Source organism: Choloepus didactylus, chromosome 7 (genome assembly GCF_015220235.1).
Source record: "Choloepus didactylus isolate mChoDid1 chromosome 7, mChoDid1.pri, whole genome shotgun sequence".
Classification (NCBI taxonomy): Eukaryota; Metazoa; Chordata; class Mammalia; order Pilosa; family Megalonychidae; genus Choloepus; species Choloepus didactylus.
This window is the reverse complement of record NC_051313.1, coordinates 107,962,584-107,981,096: the sequence shown is the minus strand read 5'-3', so window position 1 is coordinate 107,981,096 and position 18,513 is coordinate 107,962,584. Positions and strand designations below refer to the sequence as shown.

The window sequence follows — 18,513 nt, the reverse complement described above, 5'->3', positions numbered from 1 at the left end:
GAACCACACGGCTTCCCGTTCTTGGACCCACAAACTTGGCACCAAATTCTCTTCCCCAGGGAAGCCTCCCTGGACACTTCCCCAAGGACCCCAGTCACCCCAACTGGTTGGCTGCAGCTCACTCTGATTGTCTGCAGGACAGAGGAGGGCCCCAGATGGGCATATTGTTCCCCCTGTGCCCATGGTCCCGGGTTCCTGGGACCATGGGAGGACCTCGACTGCTTGGGAGGTCAGAAATTGGGGGTGGGGATTAGGAGTATTCTCCTCCACCCTCTCCTGAGGCCCATTCCCTCTTGAGTCAGAGCTGGGGTGTGCAAACCGTAGTCACTAGAGGGCGCTCGGCCACCACGGGGAAACTCTCGCAGCTCGCAGAATAAACGGGATAGCTGCGTGTGCAGGAGCGTGAGAACGAAGCGTGTCGATGTGTGTGTAATATGTGCGTGTGTACGTGTCTTGATGAGAGTGTTGGAGGGGGGAGAAGGCCAGGGGTCACTCCAGGACTCCTATTAGATCTGTGTGTCTCCTCTCCCTAGCGTCTCTATCCTGGCTCCCCTCTCTCCCCCACCTAATATTCCCAGCAAAGAGAATGCGATCTCGGGCCCTGTCCGCACATAACCTCACTTTCCCGTTCCCTCCCCCAGTGCCCCGCGGGAGTCTGTGTCTCTGGGCAGAGTTTCGGGGGTGGGTGGGGTTGGATGGGTCATTTTCAGACTGTGAAACTAAGTGTTTGTCGAGCTCTCCCTTCACTGGGTTGGGGGCTCAGGCTCCACTGGGTGTCCCCGCCGTAAGGACGAAGGTCCACAGCGCGCTTCTAGCGCTGGGGCGAGGGGATGAGCCTCGGTCTGTCCCCGCCCTCGGGGCGTGCCAGAGGCGGGGTCCCGGCGGGGCGGAGCCAGGCTTTTCTTTTTTTTTAAGTCGGCTGGTAGCGGTGAGGAGCGCAGAGGATTGGGGCCGAGGGAGAAGGCGGCGGTGCTCGGGGCGAGCGGAGCTGGCGGCAGCGGCGCTCTGTCGGGAGACGCGGCAGCGCGGCGGACCGACCGGCGGGGTCACCGGGCAGGGGTCTCCGCAGTGGAATCTGATATCCATTTATCTAGGGTTTACTCCCCTTCCTTTTTTCTTAATTTAAAAAAAAAACGTATTATTTCCCGTTTTAATTTATTTTTGCTTCCCATTCCCCACTTAATTCGGGCTGAAGATTTGGGGGATTACTCTTCTACTCCCCCAAATCACTTTGGATTTTGGAAACCAGAAGAGTGAGGAAAGAGGTAGCAAGAGCGCCAGAGAGAAGTCGAGGAAGAGAGAGACCGGGTCAGAGAGCGTGCGAGCGAGCAGCGAGCGGGACAGGGGCAAACTGAGTGACCTGCTTTTGGGGGTGAACGTCGGAGTGCGGCCTGAGCCCTCCCCCTCCGGATCCCGCATCGGACCAGCAGCGCTGACAGACAGACAGACAGACACCGCCCCCCACCCCAGCGCCCACCTCCTCCCGGGCGGGCGGCGGACGGTGGACGCGGCGGCGAGCCGCGGGCAGGATCCGGAGCCCGCGCCTGGAGGCGGGGTGGAGGGGGTCGGGGCTCGCAGCGATGCACTGAAACTTTTCGTCCAACTTCTGGGCTGTTCTCGCTCCGGAGGAGCTGTGGTGCGTTCCGGGGGAGCCGAGCTGAGCGGAGCCGAGAGAAGTGGTAGCTCGGGCCAGGAGGAGCCGCAGCCGGAGGAGGGGGAGGAGGAAGAAGAGAAGGAAGAGGAGGAGGAGAGGGGGCCGCGGCAGCCGCGGCGGCTTGGCGCTCGGAAGCCGGGCTCATGGACGGGTGAGGCGGCCGTGTGCGCAGACAGTGCCCCAGCCGCGCGCGCGCCCCAGGCCCCGGCCCGGGCCTCGGCTCGTGGAGGAACAGGAGCCCTACTCCGCGCGGAGGAGAGCGGGCCACCCCGCAGCCTGAGCCGGAGAGGGAGCGTGAGCCCCGTGGGCTCCGGCCGAGCATCCGAAACCATGAACTTTCTGCTCTCTTGGGTGCATTGGAGCCTTGCCTTGCTGCTCTACCTCCACCATGCCAAGGTAAGCGGCCGTGCCCGCCTGGCGCCGCGGACTGCTGCGAGCGCCTCTCTCGGCTGGAGACGTGCATGCGAGCGCGCGCGTGGGGGATCCGTGCCCCACGCGGGTCCTTGGGCACCGGGCACGCGGCATCCCGCTCTATCGTCATGCGTGTAGGAGGAGGGGGAGCGCGCACTAGGTGGGAGGGCACCGGGATAGAGTCTCGCCGCCCACGCGGGCCCTGCCCACCCACCAGAGTCACCGCACGTACGATCTGGGCCGACCAGCGGAGGGCGGGAGCCAGTGGAGGAGGCCGAGGGGGCTGGGTTTACGCCGCCGCGGGCGGCTGAAGTTTGCTCCCAGCCGCGGGTCCCCGACGGACTGGAAGTCCGGGCAGCGGGGGCGGGAGCCGGAGCCCAGCGGGGAGGGGGTGCTCGGACCTTGGACCCGGGAGGACAGAGAGCTGGAGGCGGGGAGGGCTCCGGGGAGAGAGGGGGCGCGCTGTCACTGTCGCTCGGTCTCTTAGGCCCTTGCCGCGAGTTTGGGAAAAGTTTTGGGGTGGGTTGCTGCTTGGGACCCCCCCCTCCCCATTACTCGCCAGGCCACCTGCGCCGCGCCACCCCCCGCCCGGCCCCGCTCGCGTCCCGCTCGGTGCCCGCCCTCCCCCGCCCGGCTGGGCGCGCGCGGCGCGGAGCCGATTACATCAGCCCGGGCCTGGCCGGCCGCGTGTTCCCGGAGCCGCCGCGGCCCGAGAGGGGAGCCCGGGGCGGCGAGTGGCGCCCCTCCCCCCGCCAGTCCTCCGCGGGAAGGTGACCTCTCGAGGTAGCCCCAGCCCAGGGACCCGCGACACCACCCTTACCCTTTCCCGCTGTCCCCAGCCCCTTCCTTCTGCTGTGCTAGGAGGAATTCCCGGACACCTCTTTCCCCATTTCCTCCCTAGCGTGAAGGGAAGCCCCTGCTACCCTTTATCTTTTACCCTGTTCCGCCAGGGAAGCCCCCATCTAGCCCCTCTCCTTCCCCAGCGTCGGGGAAAAGGACGATCACTGTCAGCAGTCAGGGTGCCGGAGTCCAACCGGTAGGTGTTTTGTCGAGAGTGTACCTAAAGTCGCGAACTGCCGACAGTCTGCCCCCCCCCCCCATTTCTGAGTGGAGCTGCGCTTTAGCTTTTATAGGGGGGTGGGTGAAGCGAGGATTTAAAGATGTTACTACCCGACTTTATACTTTTTGAAAATGGTTTGAAATTTTGCTGTGACATGGGTTAGCGTGGAAAAAGCCTTCCTGAACCTTTGGAAGGGTCTCTTGCCCCCACGCCCCCACCTCCAGGGCAGGTAGAAGTGAATCTTGGCTTTCCACAGCTTTGGGCACCACCCCCTCACCCCTCAGATCCTTTCCATAACCCAGAAGGAAAATAGGAGGGCTGATGCCCACCCCAGAGCCTCTCCCACACACTTTGTCCCGGTGAAGTGGGGTGTTGGGACAGGGACCTCAGCAGGAGCAGGTGGTTTTTTGGAACTCCAAATTTGCCCACTCTGCTCACTTCTCCCAGCCATCTAAGGGGGCCCCTTCTATTCCCCCCTTAGACCCTCCTTCAGCCACAATGTCCTCTTGGAGAAGGGATAGAAGGAAGGAAATGGGCAGGGGTCCCTGCTGCTCCCGGGAGTTCCTCAGACCCTGGCACAAAGGCCTTGGCTCCGGGCCTCTGTGGGGGGGTGGGGGGGAGGGGAGGAGTGGCTGCCTGGCCACAGCACAGTGTGACCTTCAGAGGCCCCCAGAGAAGGGCACCTGGTCCCTCCCCGCCCGGAATCGCCCCTCCCAGTGCCCCCTGGCCTTGGGGGGTGGAGGGGAGTCTGAAGTTTCTGTCTCCTTTCCTTGTTGGGGCCCAGAAGGAATGGAGGGCACAGGGAGGAGGTTGGCAGGCGGAAGCCAGGGGCTGTTGTGGGGATGGGTGGGGGACACAGTGGAGACCCCAGGGGGTCCCTGAGGGAGCTGCAGTGGAGGCTGTCCCACTGGGAGCCTGGGAGCTGTTATCTTTCCTTGAGAGGGGCTACCTTTGACCTTGGCCCTGGGTAAGGCTTTGGGATCTGGGGTGCATTGAGAGTGTGTGGGAAGGAGAAAGACATACATGGGATTCCCTCGCTGCTCAGGATTTGCTCTACAAGAGCAGGTGGGGTGGAGAGTCAGTGAGGACCGGAGACCCTCTAGAAGGGCTGGGAGAACCCCTTTGCTTGTGCCGGGCTGTCAGGTCCACATGGCTGAGCTTGTTGACCTTCACAGCTTGGGGGTGTGGGGAGTGAGGCAGGGGGGAGGGATGGGGGAGGCCTCAGGCCTAGGTACGGCAGGGGGCCCTCTAGGGGCTGGGCAGTGCTAAGGCACAAAAGGCTTCTTTTGTTGCATTTGAGGGAGGGAGGTGCCCAGGTGAGGGGGGCTTGGGGACAATCCTCCCCCGCTCCCGCCCTGCTCACTTTAGGAGGGAGAAAAAACCCGGGAGCCAGTTGGGAGTGGGAGGCTGGTGGTGAGGCTTTGGAAGTATGGTCAAGCTCTGGGGGAACTTGTATAGGGGGAAACATGCTCCTGTCCACCAGCGTTTCCTCCTAGGATTTTACCTTCTAGGCAAAATGTGGGTGAGCTGAATATTCCTGACAACCGGAAGAGTTTGTGTGGGGGAAGGTGGTTGGTGCCCTTCGGTCTTCTGTACCCCTCCCCTCCCCAACACCAGCTCACCCTGGTATTTGTCATGTCAGCAGAAGGTCACCATGTTGTTTTTCTCACCCCCAATCCTTCCTTCCTGCCCCTGTCCAAATTTGTTCTCCTATTTGACCTTAATACTTACTGTGGCTTTAGACCAGAGAATCAGGGTGCTGGGGAGATTCAGTTTTCTTGGCACAGCAATGGGAGACAGAGCAAGGAGAATAAAACGTGGGAAAGGGGCAGAGGGTCTGCACAGGGCAGTGTTCTGGTGCTTCCCCCCTGTATTTTGAGCTGCCCACTCCCCAGTGTCTGGTTAGTCTTTAATTTCCTTGGATTCAGAAGCGGCGTGGTCCAGGGGCGGTGGGCGGGCTCTGTGCCTGCGGGGAGCCCCTGGCTGTGCCCTGGGTGACTCGGAAGCCTTGGAGAAGCCAGAGGCTGCTGGCTAGAAGGGAAGCAAGGAGAGAGAAGGGCCGGGAGTCTGGCTTTGTGCCCCTGCCTTGTGCCCACGCCTTGCTCTTTGTTCTGTCCTCAGTGGTCCCAGGCTGCACCCACCGCAGAAGGAGGAGAGTCGAGACCCCATGAAGGTGAGTCCCCCTGGCTCTTGGATGGGGTCCTGTTCCTCTAGGGGATGGGTGGGGAGGGCCAATTCCTTCTTTTTAGGCCTGGGGTTGGGGGGTGGGGTGGAGGGAGAAGCCCCAGAATATAGGGATCAAGAAAAAGGTGGCCATCATGAAGTTAACCCTTCACTTTCTTGAGGAGTCTCTCTCCCCTGTTCAGGCTACTGCTAGAACAAGCACTTGTTGCCTTTTTCTTCTTCTCCCAGTAAAATTTTATTTGGCGAGGGAGCTGTGAGCATAGATCAGAAAGACAGTGTTTAAGGGTCCCAAATGGTCTAGGGAGGTGCCCCTGTCCCTTCCGCTCCCAGGGGAGGATGGATGTCCCATGTCACCTCCTACCCAAAGGTGCCCCACCTGTGGGGACTACAAGGCGGGGACTGTGACCTTTCCCATCGATCTGAAGGTGCAGAGCACCTGGCCCAGTGGGACCCTGTTCTCCAGTTTGCATTCCCTGGGGGTTGGAGAAAGCCCTCCAGGCACAGGCCGGGCGGAGTAGGTTTGGGTACTGTGAACTTCCCTCCGGGGCCAGCAGAGGGCTAGCTGTAGCTCCCAGGCGCCCCGCCCCCCTGCCCAGCCCCCGATGCTGCCTGCCTTTTGTTCCTCCGTGGTTTGGAGTGCGGGATCCTCCCTTTTCTCTTGGGGATACCCTGCCTCCCTCCCCCCCACAACGTGGCCTCTGCTCCAGTCGGTGGGGGAGGGGTGCCCTATGCCCGCTGCCCCAGCTTCCCGGCCTTTGAGGAGGGAAGGCCCTGGGGTCGTCCTCTAGGTGAGTTTCTCTGAGCCAGATCCAGTGTGGCTTGGGGTCGTGGACAGGGCCAGGGTTCTCCCTCCCTGGACCCAGAGGTGACATCCAATCGGTTCTGCCTCCTTCCCTGCGCAGGAGCCCTTTCCTTGGCCCAGGCTTGGCTTCCCAGCCATTCTGTGGCCTGTGCCACTTCTGGGGCCCCACTTCCCGCGTGCCCTCCCTCGGCTCCCCAGTGGTCTCCGTAGTCCAGGAGAGGCGAGACAAATGGTCTTTGTTTGCTGGAGAAAAGGTCGTCTGTGATAAATAAGGAAAATCATGGAAGCCTGGTGTTGGAGTGTGTGTGTGTACACGCCCTGTGCAAAAAGAGGATGGTTTTCCTCGGAGGCAGTTGTCAGAGTGTGAACGGTGCTGGGCAAGCTGCCCCTCTCCACTGCCCATGGGCCTTGGGGATTCCAGTGAGAAGCTTTTCGAGGGAATTCCCAACCCAAGTCTTTTTACCCTCAACTACCAGCTGCCATTGCCCCGGCCAGACCTTTCTGCCAACCCCTCCCATGTGGGACCTTGTGGCCCCCAAACCTGGGCCACCTCTGGCCCCAACCATGATGACATGTCAGTGTGTCAGTTCTGGTGTTCTCAATCAGTCTTCTTCCATGTAGACTTGGCTTAAGAAAATGACTTCTTCAGAGCCCTGTATCATTCATTTATTTATTGATTGATTCATTTTCTTGACTCTTTAACCCTTTGGGGGTAGAGAAGGATTCTGTGCTCATTGTCTGGATAGGGGAAGTAGAGGTCTTGGGCAGGTCAGGGCCTGGCTTGGGTTCTCAGACTGTTCTCCTCTCTGTTGTCACAGCTGTGGCCTTCTCCTCACCTTACCCCCAACCGCATCTACCTCTTATATACACACTGCTGGGTCTCACCTTCCTTTACCGCTCTGGAGAACAACTCATGAAGGGAAGAACAATGGGGAAACTGGGCTACAGGCTCTGGGTGAGGGGGTGGGGGTGGGGTCAGTCTGCCGGGTGTATACTTAGGTGTCTTGGTGTAGTGCCAAACTGTGTGCTGAGTGCTGAGAAATAGGCACTCATTCTTGGGGCTGGGAAATGGAAGACAAGCCTCCCCGTTCCAGCCTTCATCTCTACATCTTTAGAGACCAGTCTAACACCCATACGGGGAACTGCAGAGTCTGAGCTCCAGAGAGGGGAGGGACTGGCCCAAGGTCACACCCAGCCATGGACAGAGCCCAGAGGAAACTTGTTTCAGGGACAGAATTGCTCAGCAGTGGGGGTGGGGTGTGCATGGGGAATGGCGGGCTGGGCCACAATTTGGAGTAGTCATTCTTGAGTACTGCTTTTATTTATTCTCGAAAGCCCCACCCCTGTGGCCCAGAATTACCCCTTCATGCTCCGATGCACCCCAGGCTCTGTGGCCAGCCTGGGAAGCTGTCTTTACCCTGGTCTCTCTCCAGAACAGCTTCTAGAAACACTTGGTGGCCGCAGTGGCAGCACCATTTTTTCCATGATGCAAGCAGTTTGCCCTCTTGGGCGGGGTTACTGGTGGCTGGCCGGGCTGGCACGGCATGCCCACCCACTGCTACCTGCTGTGTCCAGATGGGCCCAGCCCCTGGGCTGTTGCCTACCACCTCCTCAGCCCAGGGCTGGCAGGTGTCAAGGTGCTCCCTGAAGCTTCCCCTCTGATTTCACATGACCTAGGCCTGGGAAGTCTTTGATGGCAGAACTGATGGTAACTCTCCCGCTTATTAGCAGTTCCTTAGCGTCTCTGAGTCAAGGGGCTCCTAAGAATACCTTATAGTGTAACTCTAGTGGGGAGAATTGTGTGAGATGATATGTATGGAATACTGTACACAGTGCCTGGCATATAAAAAGTGCTCAATAAATGATTACTATTAGAGTAGTGGTTGTGGAGAGAGTTTAGGAAAATAGGGACTAAGCTGGCCGAGCTGTTGGTTCCGCCTTTCAGGGGAAATCACATATAGCAGGAGACAATGCTCTTTACAGCTCCCCACTCCAAACAGGTCCACTACACTCACATTCTCCTCTGGCATCACAGACAGACCAGGAACCGGCTTGGCTGTCAAAGCGAGGCAGGGGGATCAGATGTGGCAGGCCATTTCTCTTAGAACCTGACAGCATCGTTTGTGGTTTTGGATTACAAACAGGCCTTCACCAGTGTTGACAGTGGAAAGCTTAGGGAAGGGCTCCAGCCACAGCAGGAGGGACTTAAGTTAGATTTTTGGAAGGACTTACCTGACATGAGTCCCCTCTGAGGAGTGAGCTTAGAGAGCTGGGTGGTGATAGGGTCAGGCCATCTCCCGTGTGACTCCCTGGGCTCATGTGTGGCCCCCTCCCTTGCAGTGGTGAAGTTCATGGAGGTCTACCGGCGCAGTTTCTGCCGTCCAATCGAGACCCTGGTGGACATCTTCCAGGAGTACCCCGACGAGATCGAGTACATCTTCAAGCCGTCCTGTGTGCCCCTGATGCGGTGCGGGGGCTGCTGCAACGACGAGGGCCTGGAGTGTGCCCCCACTGAGTATTTCAACATTACGATGCAGGTGGGCACCCGGGGGGAGCAGTCTGGGGCCGAGCGCAGAGACGGGACGGGCACTCGGCTTTGTGCTTTCCTGGGAAGCTCTTGTGGGGAGGATCAGGACTTGCCCTGCCTTGCTCCTGGTCCTGAGCCGATGTGGTGGAGGCTGTTGCCCTCTTCGGAGGAGAAGCCTGCATTTCCCAGTCCCGGCTCCCAGCAAGCCCCGAGCACCTGGGCTCCCTGGGCGCAGGAGGGGACAAACACCTGTGACAGATGCCCCTCACTTGGAGAGAAGCCTGAGGGCCTTCCCTTCTCAAGTGCTCTGGATGAGAGTTTAAAAAGCTAGTCTTTCGGTGCTGCCTGGTGACGGGGCCTGTCTCAGCCTGGGTGGGGTGGGAGGGAGCTCTGAGACACTGGGGAGAGGGTGGTTCTTGGGTAGCTACTAAGGGTGAGGGTGGGGCCTAGAGGGGATGAAAGAAGGGGAAGGGATGGGGAATGGTGAGAACCCAGGACTCGAATTCCCAGCCTGGCCAACCCTTGTAGCCACCTCAGCCCTCGAGACGAGCAGGGGCTGCCTGAGGTCAGCAGGGTTGGAGGAGGTGGGGTGGGCCTGAGGCTCTTTCTGGCTAGAGCCCCTTGCCCCCCCTGCCTCCACCACCCTCCCCTGCTCTGTGAACCCCTGGGTGCTGAGTGGCAGGAGCCCCGGGGTGTGTCTCATCTGGGTATGGCTGGCTGGGTCACTGACTTCTGTGATCTGCTTCCTTCCCCCCCCAGATTATGCGGATCAAACCACACCAAGGCCAGCACATATCAGAGATGAGCTTCCTACAGCACAGCAAATGTGAATGCAGGTGAGGACGGAGCCTCAGATTCACTGGTTTGGCCAAGGGCTGCAGGCTGCCTGCTCTGCGCCAGGGTTGAGCACAGTCGACTCGTTAGCCCATTTTCACGTCCCAACTGTGTCCCTTTGGGAAGTTTACTTCAGTGTGCCTCAGTTTCCACATCTGTAAAATGGACACAGTAGTGGTCTATACCCCATAACATTGTTGTAAGGGTTAAATGATTTATTATATGTAAAGGGCTTAAATTGTGCCAATCCATCGTAAATACTACATTACGTTTTTGCTGTTATTATGATGACTGTTATCCTTGCCATCTTAACTCCTCTCTCTGTTTTCTTCTTTTCTCTTTCCCCATCCACTGCAGACCAAAGAAAGATAAAGCAAAGCAAGAAAAGTAAGTGGCCATGACTTTAGCACTCTCCCTCTCCGTGGCCTGTCGCCTTGGTTTGGGGTCCTTGGTTTCTCTGCCGGGTGGGGCGTTGGGGGGAGGTGTCTGATGGCCTCACTGGGCCAGGGAGTTGGTCTCGAGGGGACTTGTGGTGGCAGCAGTGAGACGGAGCAAACTCTCGGGTTAGTGAGAAAACCCAGTCTGGAGCCTGGAGCTTCCCTTGGAAGAGACGATGTCCTCTAAATCTCAAGGTCGTGTTTGGCCAAGGCTTCTTGTTTTGGCAGGATGGAGGGTGGCATGGACCCCAGCTCCCTGGCCTGCTCTAAGGGCACCCTCCGCAGGGAGAGGGAATGGGGTGTCAGAGAGGCTAGTTTTTGCGTGTCTGAGGAAACGCCTCTTGTGGTGGCTACCGTGGTGGTGCACTTGGGTTTGGGGCACTGGGGTGTTTCCTGGGTACCTGCCCACCTGTGGGAGCAGGGCAGGCAGGAGACGCTCGCCCCTCTTGGTCAGGGAGGAGATGAATGTTGTCATTTTCTGTGGCTTCCAATTGCTCAGTGGCTGAAGGTTGGATCGGGATGGGTCAGGGGACAAGTCTGGGGGGCAGTGACTCTTCAAGACAGGGTGAGCAGCCAGCATTGGGGATGAGCTTGCAGGGAAACAGAGACTGAGAGAGAGCACCTCCGCCCTCCCCCCACCCCCCCACTCCACCCCCTTCTACCCCTAGTGCTCTGGGGATATTGAGGTCCCCTAGGCCTCCACCCTTTCCCCCTTCCCTACATCCCAATTTCTAGATTGCTGTGGCTACCGGAGCAATGATTTGGGAGAGTTGGCTCAGAGCGAGCGAGCGAGCATGTGTGTGTATAAAGATCCCCCTCCTTCTGTTACCTTCTCCTGAGGGGAGAATAGCCTTACCCCTCTCCTTGGTCCTTTCTTGCCCCGACTCCTTATTTCCCCCCTGTTGGCAGACATTCTAAGGTGCTTTCTCCTCAGGGGCTCAGCAGACATGGAGGGTGCTGGTTCCCCTAAGGGGGACAGGCTACAGCCCACCCCCACCTGTTCTCCAGATTCCTGCTCTGCCCATGGGGAGGATGGGGATGGGGGGGCTCTCCTGGCCTCAGAAGAGAGTCTGATGAGATGGTGCAGAGGCCTTGAGCAGCTGGGGAGAGGCCCTTTTCCCTGCCAGGTGATGCCTGGGCCCTCCCTCCGCAGGCCTGCCCCCCTCCCACCCCTCTCTACTGCCTGCCCAGGGCTCTGAGGACACCCAGCCCTGCCCCTCCAGCCCAGGTGATGACTGGGCAGGCTGGTGCCATTCATGTGCCGCCCTTGGCTTTGTGCCAGCACCCAATATAACTGCTCTCCCACACTGATTCCCAGGGGCACAGCCCCCGGAGATCCCTTCCTGCCACTGCACTTGGAAATGGAACCAGAGGTGTCTTAGCACAGTGCCCCCTCCCACAGGTCCATTCTCTGACCTTCTCCCCAAACTCTGGTCTTCCATGTCAGATCTGCACAGGGTTGCTGGGAAAAGTGCCTGCCCTCGGGATTTGGCCCCTACCTGGGACCAGGAGCTGTCATGGGCATGGAGGCCCTTAGTCCTGTGCCCTCCACCTGGCCTCTGCTCCCCACCCACAGCCTTGCCAGGGGCTGGGTGTACCACCCCAGGGTGGCCAAAGCAAGGAAAGAAGACACTGAATGCAAGCTGCCCAAAGTCAGTGTGTGCGTGCATGTGTGCTAGCACTTTCTGGGAGACCCCCTGCCTGCCCCAAACCCTGGCTCCAGGGAGTGTGTCCTCTAGGGCTTGGTTTTGGTTTTCCAACCCCTGTCCTCCTCCCTGCTTCTTCCCCTCTCCCTGTCCCCCTCGCTCGCTCTCTGTCTGTCTCTGTTTTTTTATTTTCCAGAAAATCAGTTCGAGGAAAGGGAAAGGGGCAAAAACGAAAGCGCAAGAAATCCCGGTATAAATCCTGGAGCGTGTACGTTGGTGCCCGCTGCTGTCTAATTCCCCGGCGCCTCCCTGGCTCCCAATCAAGCCCCCACCTGCAGTGCCCCATAACGCTCCCTTCCTCCCTCCCTCGCCCTTGTCCTCTCCTGCCAGCCCCAGTGTCTCTCTCTCACTCTCACTCCACTAATTGGCACCAGCGGGTAGATCTGGTGGTGGCACTTCTGGTCCAGGGTTGGGGAGAGTGGGCCGGAAGGATCCGGGGAGGGAGCTCTGGCTTGGCTGGGCACCGACTCTCTCTCACGCACTGGGCACTGGTGGCGGGCCCATGCTGGCACAGGCGCCGGGTGCTGGTGCCCACCCGCCCAACTGTTTTCTGCAGCTCTCGGCTTCTGCATTTGTCTGGAAGCCGAGGGGGGTGGGGAGGGCAAAGTGGTGTGAGGAAGGGGTGCAAATGAGCATTGGCTGGAGGAGGAGGTTGGAGGGGGTCAGGCACCATGACGATGGCCCCCCTTGTTTATGGAGGTATCTCGGCTCCTCGCGGAGCCCCACCCACGGTGCCCACAGATCCCTCCCTGTAGGGGGCCTCTTCCTGTGGGTTGGAGGCTGTGACACTGCCTCCAGACTGACCTCCCATCATGCCTTGTCCAGCACCCCTTTTGTGGAGGGGCCTGGGCAGGAGCACTTGCACAGGGAGAAGGTGGGCCCTGATGATCTCAGGGGTCCCCGGTTGCCGTCCCCAGCAGGTGAAGAGTCAAGGTGTGCTCTTTCAGGGGTGACAGCAGTTGGGGCCCTGTGGCCTGAGACTTGCTCTTGTCTCCATGGGACACAGCACCACCCCTTACGACAGCCCTCTCCCTGCACTCTCTGCCCACCTGTGCCCGCCTCTTCCTGCGGGCAAGCCTCCTAGCCAGTGCTGCCTCTTTCCGCCGCTCTCTCTTGTCTTCTGCTGTAGCATTTGGATCCTTCTAGGGCATGAAAGGGCGTGCAGGCCGATGAGCTGGGTGGGGGTGCAGCTGCGGACATGTTAGGGGGTGTCGCATGTTTTTTTTTTTCCCTCTCTCTCTGCTGACGCTCTAGCTTAGATGTCTTTCCTTTTGCCTTTTTGCAGTCCCTGTGGGCCTTGCTCAGAGCGGAGAAAGCATTTGTTTGTACAAGATCCGCAGACGTGTAAATGTTCCTGCAAAAACACAGACTCACGTTGCAAGGCGAGGCAGCTTGAGTTAAACGAACGTACTTGCAGGTTGGTTCCCAGAGGGCGAGCGAGTCAGAGAAGGGCCTCACACAGAGATGGGAGAGAGAGAGAGAGAGAGAGAGAGCGAGCGAGAGAGCGAAAGAGAGAGAGAGAGCACCTGAGAGGGGCCAGCCGCTTGCTTGGCTTCTAGCTGCCTGCCTGGTGACTGCTACCTTCTTTTGCTTGCAAGGCCCCTGTGGTGGGCAGCGGGCTGTGGCCCTGGCCTGGTGGTGCCTGTTCAGAGGTTGCTCTGGCTGCCTGAGCGGATAGGCTGGTGTGGCTCAATGGTGTGGACGCCGGCTGTGTGTTGTGTCCCGTGGTGGCTTGTGGTGGCTGTCAGTCCTGATGTTGTCATCACTATTTCCATGACTAACTCTGAGGGCCCTTCCAGGTTTACACGGACCTTCACAAAGCACAACATTCCCCCAGGGGCCTCGCCACAGTCTGCACAGGGGCAGGGCTGGAGCGTCCCCCTCACACTGGGCAGGGCTCTGGCTAGGGGTTGACGGCCGGGCAGTCTTTCCTGCACGTCGTAGGAGGTTTAGTGTCCAGTGACACTGGGTGCCATTGGTCCTCCCCTAGACACGGTCACAGCCCCAAGGAGCCCCACCCATTTCCAAATGCCCCCAGGAATGGATGGGGGTTGGGGAAGCACGTGCATCATCCTGACATTGGATTGTGAACTATCAGCCTGACTGATTCACCTTTGTGGCCCCATGTGTCAGTGCCTCTGTCCCTGCACAATGGGGGCCAAGGGAGTGTCGAATCCATGAATGAATATATGATCGAGTCCAGGGGGATGCTCAGGTCAGGGGCACAAGGTATGCCAGGGGGCCGGCTGGCTTTCCATGCCTTGACTGGTGTTCTTTTTGCCACTCTGGCCTGTGCCTAAGGTGAGGGGTGCCCCCTGGGCCAGGGTCAGTGTCACTCAGGGAGGAGGGGCCAGGGTATCCCCAGCTAGTCCAGATCTCCATTTAAAAATCCTTGGACTGTGGCTGCCCGCCCCCTCCCCCAGCCAATGTTCTGTGGCTTGCGAGTGCTCTGGGGACACTGGGGACGTGGCCCTGGTGATTGGCTTGGGGTGCTGTCTGTCTCGGTGCTGTGTGCAGACAGGAAGTGTGTATCAGTGCTGAGGGGCAGGGGCTCTCTGCATAACTCCAGGGCTGGACGGGGCATGTCTCCACCTCCAGGGTGGACTCAGGAAGGATAAGGGATGTGACATTCGGGGGTTTCTGTGGATCTGGGATGAGGGATGTCTCCAGTGACCTGGGAGCTTACCTTTAACCTCCAAAGACTCCTCCCAGCCTCTGACATGCCTATTTCTGGGAATTTCAGTTCCTCAAATTGAAGGCTCAGGGTACCTCCTGAAGGGCAGGGCTGTAAAAGCAATCAGCCCAGAGGCAGAGGCATGATGAGAAAGGTCTTAGAGGCCCCCTCTGCTTTGACAGAAGTAGCCCAGTCACCGAATTGCCCCTCTCCCACCCTGAATTAAACAGCATTTTGAAAAGGAAGAGCAGCCTGGCACCTGGGGTCTGCTGCCGCCAGCTAGCGGCCGAGGTGAGGGAGAAGTGTCCCTCACCTTCCAGGAGCCCCAGGCCTCTCTGGCTGCCCCCCTGCACTGGGAACCATCACTTCTTCTCTCCTCCCCTTCAGCTAGCTTTTCCAGCCAGGCCTCTGCATGGGCCGTTTTGCTTGCTCAGGATGCCCTCCCCACTCTCCTTTCCCAAACCACCCTCAGAGAGCCTGAGCTGAAAAGAGCCTTTCCTGATGAACCCCAGTTCTGATCACCCATCAGCAATTAGAATGTCAAGTAGGGACTGTTCTTTGGTATTTGTTGATTTGTTGCTTTGTAAAGTGTTCCCACGGTCTGGTGTTGGCTCAGCTAGATTGGACGTGCTCGAGGGCAGACTGGGGGCTCTCTGAGGACGGCTACTGCTCAGAGCTGGGGCTCCCTGAGGGCAGGGCTGCACCTTCCTTCTCTCTGCTCCTGTGGTGCCAGCGGGGCTGCCTGCCTCACAGGCTCTCCTCCGCCGGCCCTAACCCCCAGCCTCTGTTTCCCGCCCTCTGCAGGTGTGACAAGCCGAGGCGGTGAGCCGGGCGGAGGAGGGAGCTTCCCCTCAGGGTTTCGGGAACCACAGTCTCACCTGGAAAGATGGATACAGAACACCCCAGAAACCACGCAGCCGCCACCGCACCACCAGCAAAACAATCCTTAATCCAGAAACCTGAAGTGAAGGAAGAGGAGCCTCTGCGCTGAGCACTTTGGGTCCGGAGGGCAAGACTCCGGCGGAAGCATTCCCGGGCGGGTGACCAAACACGGCCCCTCTTGGAATCGGATCGCCATTGTGTTTTCCTTGCTGCTAAATCACCGAGCCCGGAAGATTAGAGAGTTTTATTTCTGGGATTCTTGCAGACACACCCACACGCATACATACGTTTATATATATACATATATATATAAATATATATATTATATATATATAAAGTATATATATTCTTTGTTTAAATTAACATTGCTAACGTTATTGGTGTCTTCACTGGATGTATTTGACTGCTGTGGACTTGCCTTGGGAGGAGAGCAACCCACCCAGATCCTGACAGGGAGAGTAGGAGGGGAGACTGGCGTGACCCTTTATTCCTTTCCGGCAGGCCAGGACTGCCTCCCCTGTCTGGGAACGTGCAAGGCCAGGGCACGGGGGCAAATTTGGCCCGCTTTGGGGAACACTGACAAACCCAGCCCTGGCCCTGAGCCGCTACCCTGAGTCCAATGGACGGAAAGACAGCAGGTACAGGGACAAGGAGGCTGGCATCTGAGCAGGAGTTTGGGGAGCCTCGGGACATGGCCATGCTTTGGGGCTCCCCTCCATACCCCGCACGGGCCTCTTGCCCCCAGGAGCACTGCCTGGAAGATTCAGGAGCCTGGGCAGCCTTCACCTACTCTCACCTGCATCGGAGAGGCCCAGGAGGCCACTGACAGATGCTGCGGAGAAGAGAAGAGATGTTGGCAGGCAGAGGGGCGGCCTGGTGGCAGCCCCTGCCTCGGAGGGGGGCCTCCCTGCTTCTGCCCTCTTCCTGCTCCCCGTCGTCCCGGGTGCAGCCCCGGGGGGCCTGCTGGCCTCAGACCACGAGAACCACTAGTTCTGTCCCCCCAGGAGGCCTGGCTGCGTGTGTGAGTGGCTGACCCTTGGTTCCCCAACCCTTTCCTTTCTGCGTCACTGAGAGCCAGGGCAGGAGCCACGTGCCTGCCATGGAGGCAGAGAAAAGAGAAAGTGTTTTATATGCGGTACCTATTTAATATTCCTTTTAAATTAGAAATTAAAACAGTTAATTTAATTAAAGAGTAGGGTTTTTTTTCCAGTATTCTCGGTTAATATTTAATTTCAACTATTTATGAGATGTATCTCTCACTTGCTCTCGCTCGTTCTCTCTTATTTGTATTGGTTTTTGTGTATAAAATTCATGTTTCTAATCGCTCTCTCCCTGATCGGCGACAGTCACTAGCATGTCCTGAAAAAAATATTTAATTTTGCTAACACTCAGCTCTGTCCCCCCCACCCCAAAATCTCCTCAGCTCCCCTCCACACATTCCTTTGAAATAAGGTTTCAGTATACATCTACATACTATATATATATTTGGCTACATGTGTTTGTATATATATATATATACATATATATATGTTTATGTATATATGTGATTCTGATAAAATAGACATCGCTATTCTGTTTTTTATATGTAAAAACAAAACAAGAAAAAATAGAGAATTCTACATACTAAATCTCTCTCCTTTTTTAATTTTAATATTTGTTATCATTTATTTATTGGTGCTACTGTTTGTCCGTAATAATTGTGGGGGTAAAAAAAAGATATTAACATCACATCTTTGTCTCTAGTGCAGTTTTTTTGAAATATTCCGTAGTACATATTTATTTTTAAACAACAACCAGAAATACAGATATATCTTAAAAAAAGCGTTTTGTATTAAAGAATTTAATTCTGATCTCGGAGCTCCTCCTGTTTCTCCTTCTCCACTGAGTCCTTGTTCCAGCCTTCCTCCCGTCCTCTTTCCCTCCTCATGGCACTTGTCTTTGGCCTGGGAAAGGAAGAGGTCCCAGGTGTGTAGGATATGTGACGACCCCCCTCCCTATCATTGTGGTTGGGGATCAGAGTCCTTCCATTTCTGGCTGGACCAAGCCTGAGGGGACATGTCCACCCCCTGCCTTGATATAGAAGGGGGGCTTGGAAGTGGGTCGTGGGAGGCACAGCTCCTTAAAGAGGAGCCAAGGGCCTTTGTGGTCAGTAGATCTGCCTTCAGGAATTGCGTGATCCAGCAAGTGTCTGAGCTTGCTGCCCAGGGGACAGGAGAGGGCTGGGTTTGGCTGTGGGGCCTTGTTGGCCTCGACAGGCCAGGAGTGGCAGGTGGGCGCTGGAGGGGCTGTGACCCCAGGATATAATTGAATTTTACATATTGTGTTTTGGAGCAGCTCTGGCTGCTACTGTCGGGACTCCCCACCCCCCCTTGCATAACCTCTTCTCTGCTGTCCTGGTTGTGGGGAAGTTGGAAGCTGCCGTGTCTTTGGCATTTATGAGCAATGCTTCCAAGGCCATGTCCTCTAGCCTCTCATTTATTCCTTCCAACCATGTTTATTGGGTGAGCCATTTTGTTAGGGCATGGGGTGCTGTTATAAATAAAACACAGGCCCACCTCTCAAGGATCTGGTGAGGCTGGCTGGCTGGCTGGGGAGACACAGAAAGAACTATAAATCCATGACAAGTGGTATAGTAGAAGAACACATAAAATATGATGGGGCATCTGATCACGGTGCTGGGGATTTGTGTTGTAGGTGGTGGAGTCTGGGGGTCTTCTCCAGACATTGCCTCTAGGCTTCCCCTTTAAGGATGGGCAGGAGAAGAAGGCAGAGCAGGGAGGGGAGGGTGAAAGGTTGAGGAAGGCCTTCCAGGAAGAAGGGAAAGTGTGGGCAGAGGCAGGAAGAGGGAGCTCAGGCAGGGAGTGGGTGAGGGGTTGAGCTGCCAAGATAAGCCTGAAGGAGCCTGGGGCTGTCAGGGGTGAGCAGCCACTGACGGGTTTTAAACAAGCAGCACCCCGGCCAGGTGTGGTTTTCCACGGAGGCAGGGAGGCCACGAGGAGGCTGTCGCAGCCTCCAGGGAGATGCTGTGAGTGTGGGTATTGGCGGGGTGGGGAGAAGGGCCGATTAGGGAGGGAATTCTGTCTCTCCTTTGGCCTGCGCTGTGAGGGAGACAGCAGGCGATGGCCCTGCCCCCGCGGGGCTTCTGTTCTCCCCTGCACGTATTTTCCAAGCATTTACCACGCGCTGGCTCTTTAGATTTGTTAGCTCACTGAATCCACACCATCACTCTGTGATCCTGTCATCCCCACCTGGATATTTGCGGAAACCTCCAACTGGTCTCCTCTCACGTTCTTTTAGTCAATTTTTGCACCACAGCTGGTGAGCCAGTTAAAACGTGAGCCA

General features: G+C 57.5%; 1 protein-coding gene across 1 annotated transcript; it reads left to right on the top strand.

Moving 5' to 3' along the window:
- Positions 1–1,183: 1,183 nt before the first annotated feature.
- Positions 1,184–16,993, top strand: VEGFA (vascular endothelial growth factor A; the record flags this gene model as incomplete). The annotated part of the gene is made up of 8 exons (XM_037844682.1): positions 1,184–2,050; positions 5,247–5,298; positions 8,452–8,648; positions 9,398–9,474; positions 9,830–9,859; positions 11,752–11,823; positions 12,901–13,032; positions 15,094–16,993. Coding segments are annotated over 8 exons (1,449 nt in total), but the record flags the coding sequence as incomplete, so codon positions are not given.
- Positions 16,994–18,513: the final 1,520 nt, after the last annotated feature.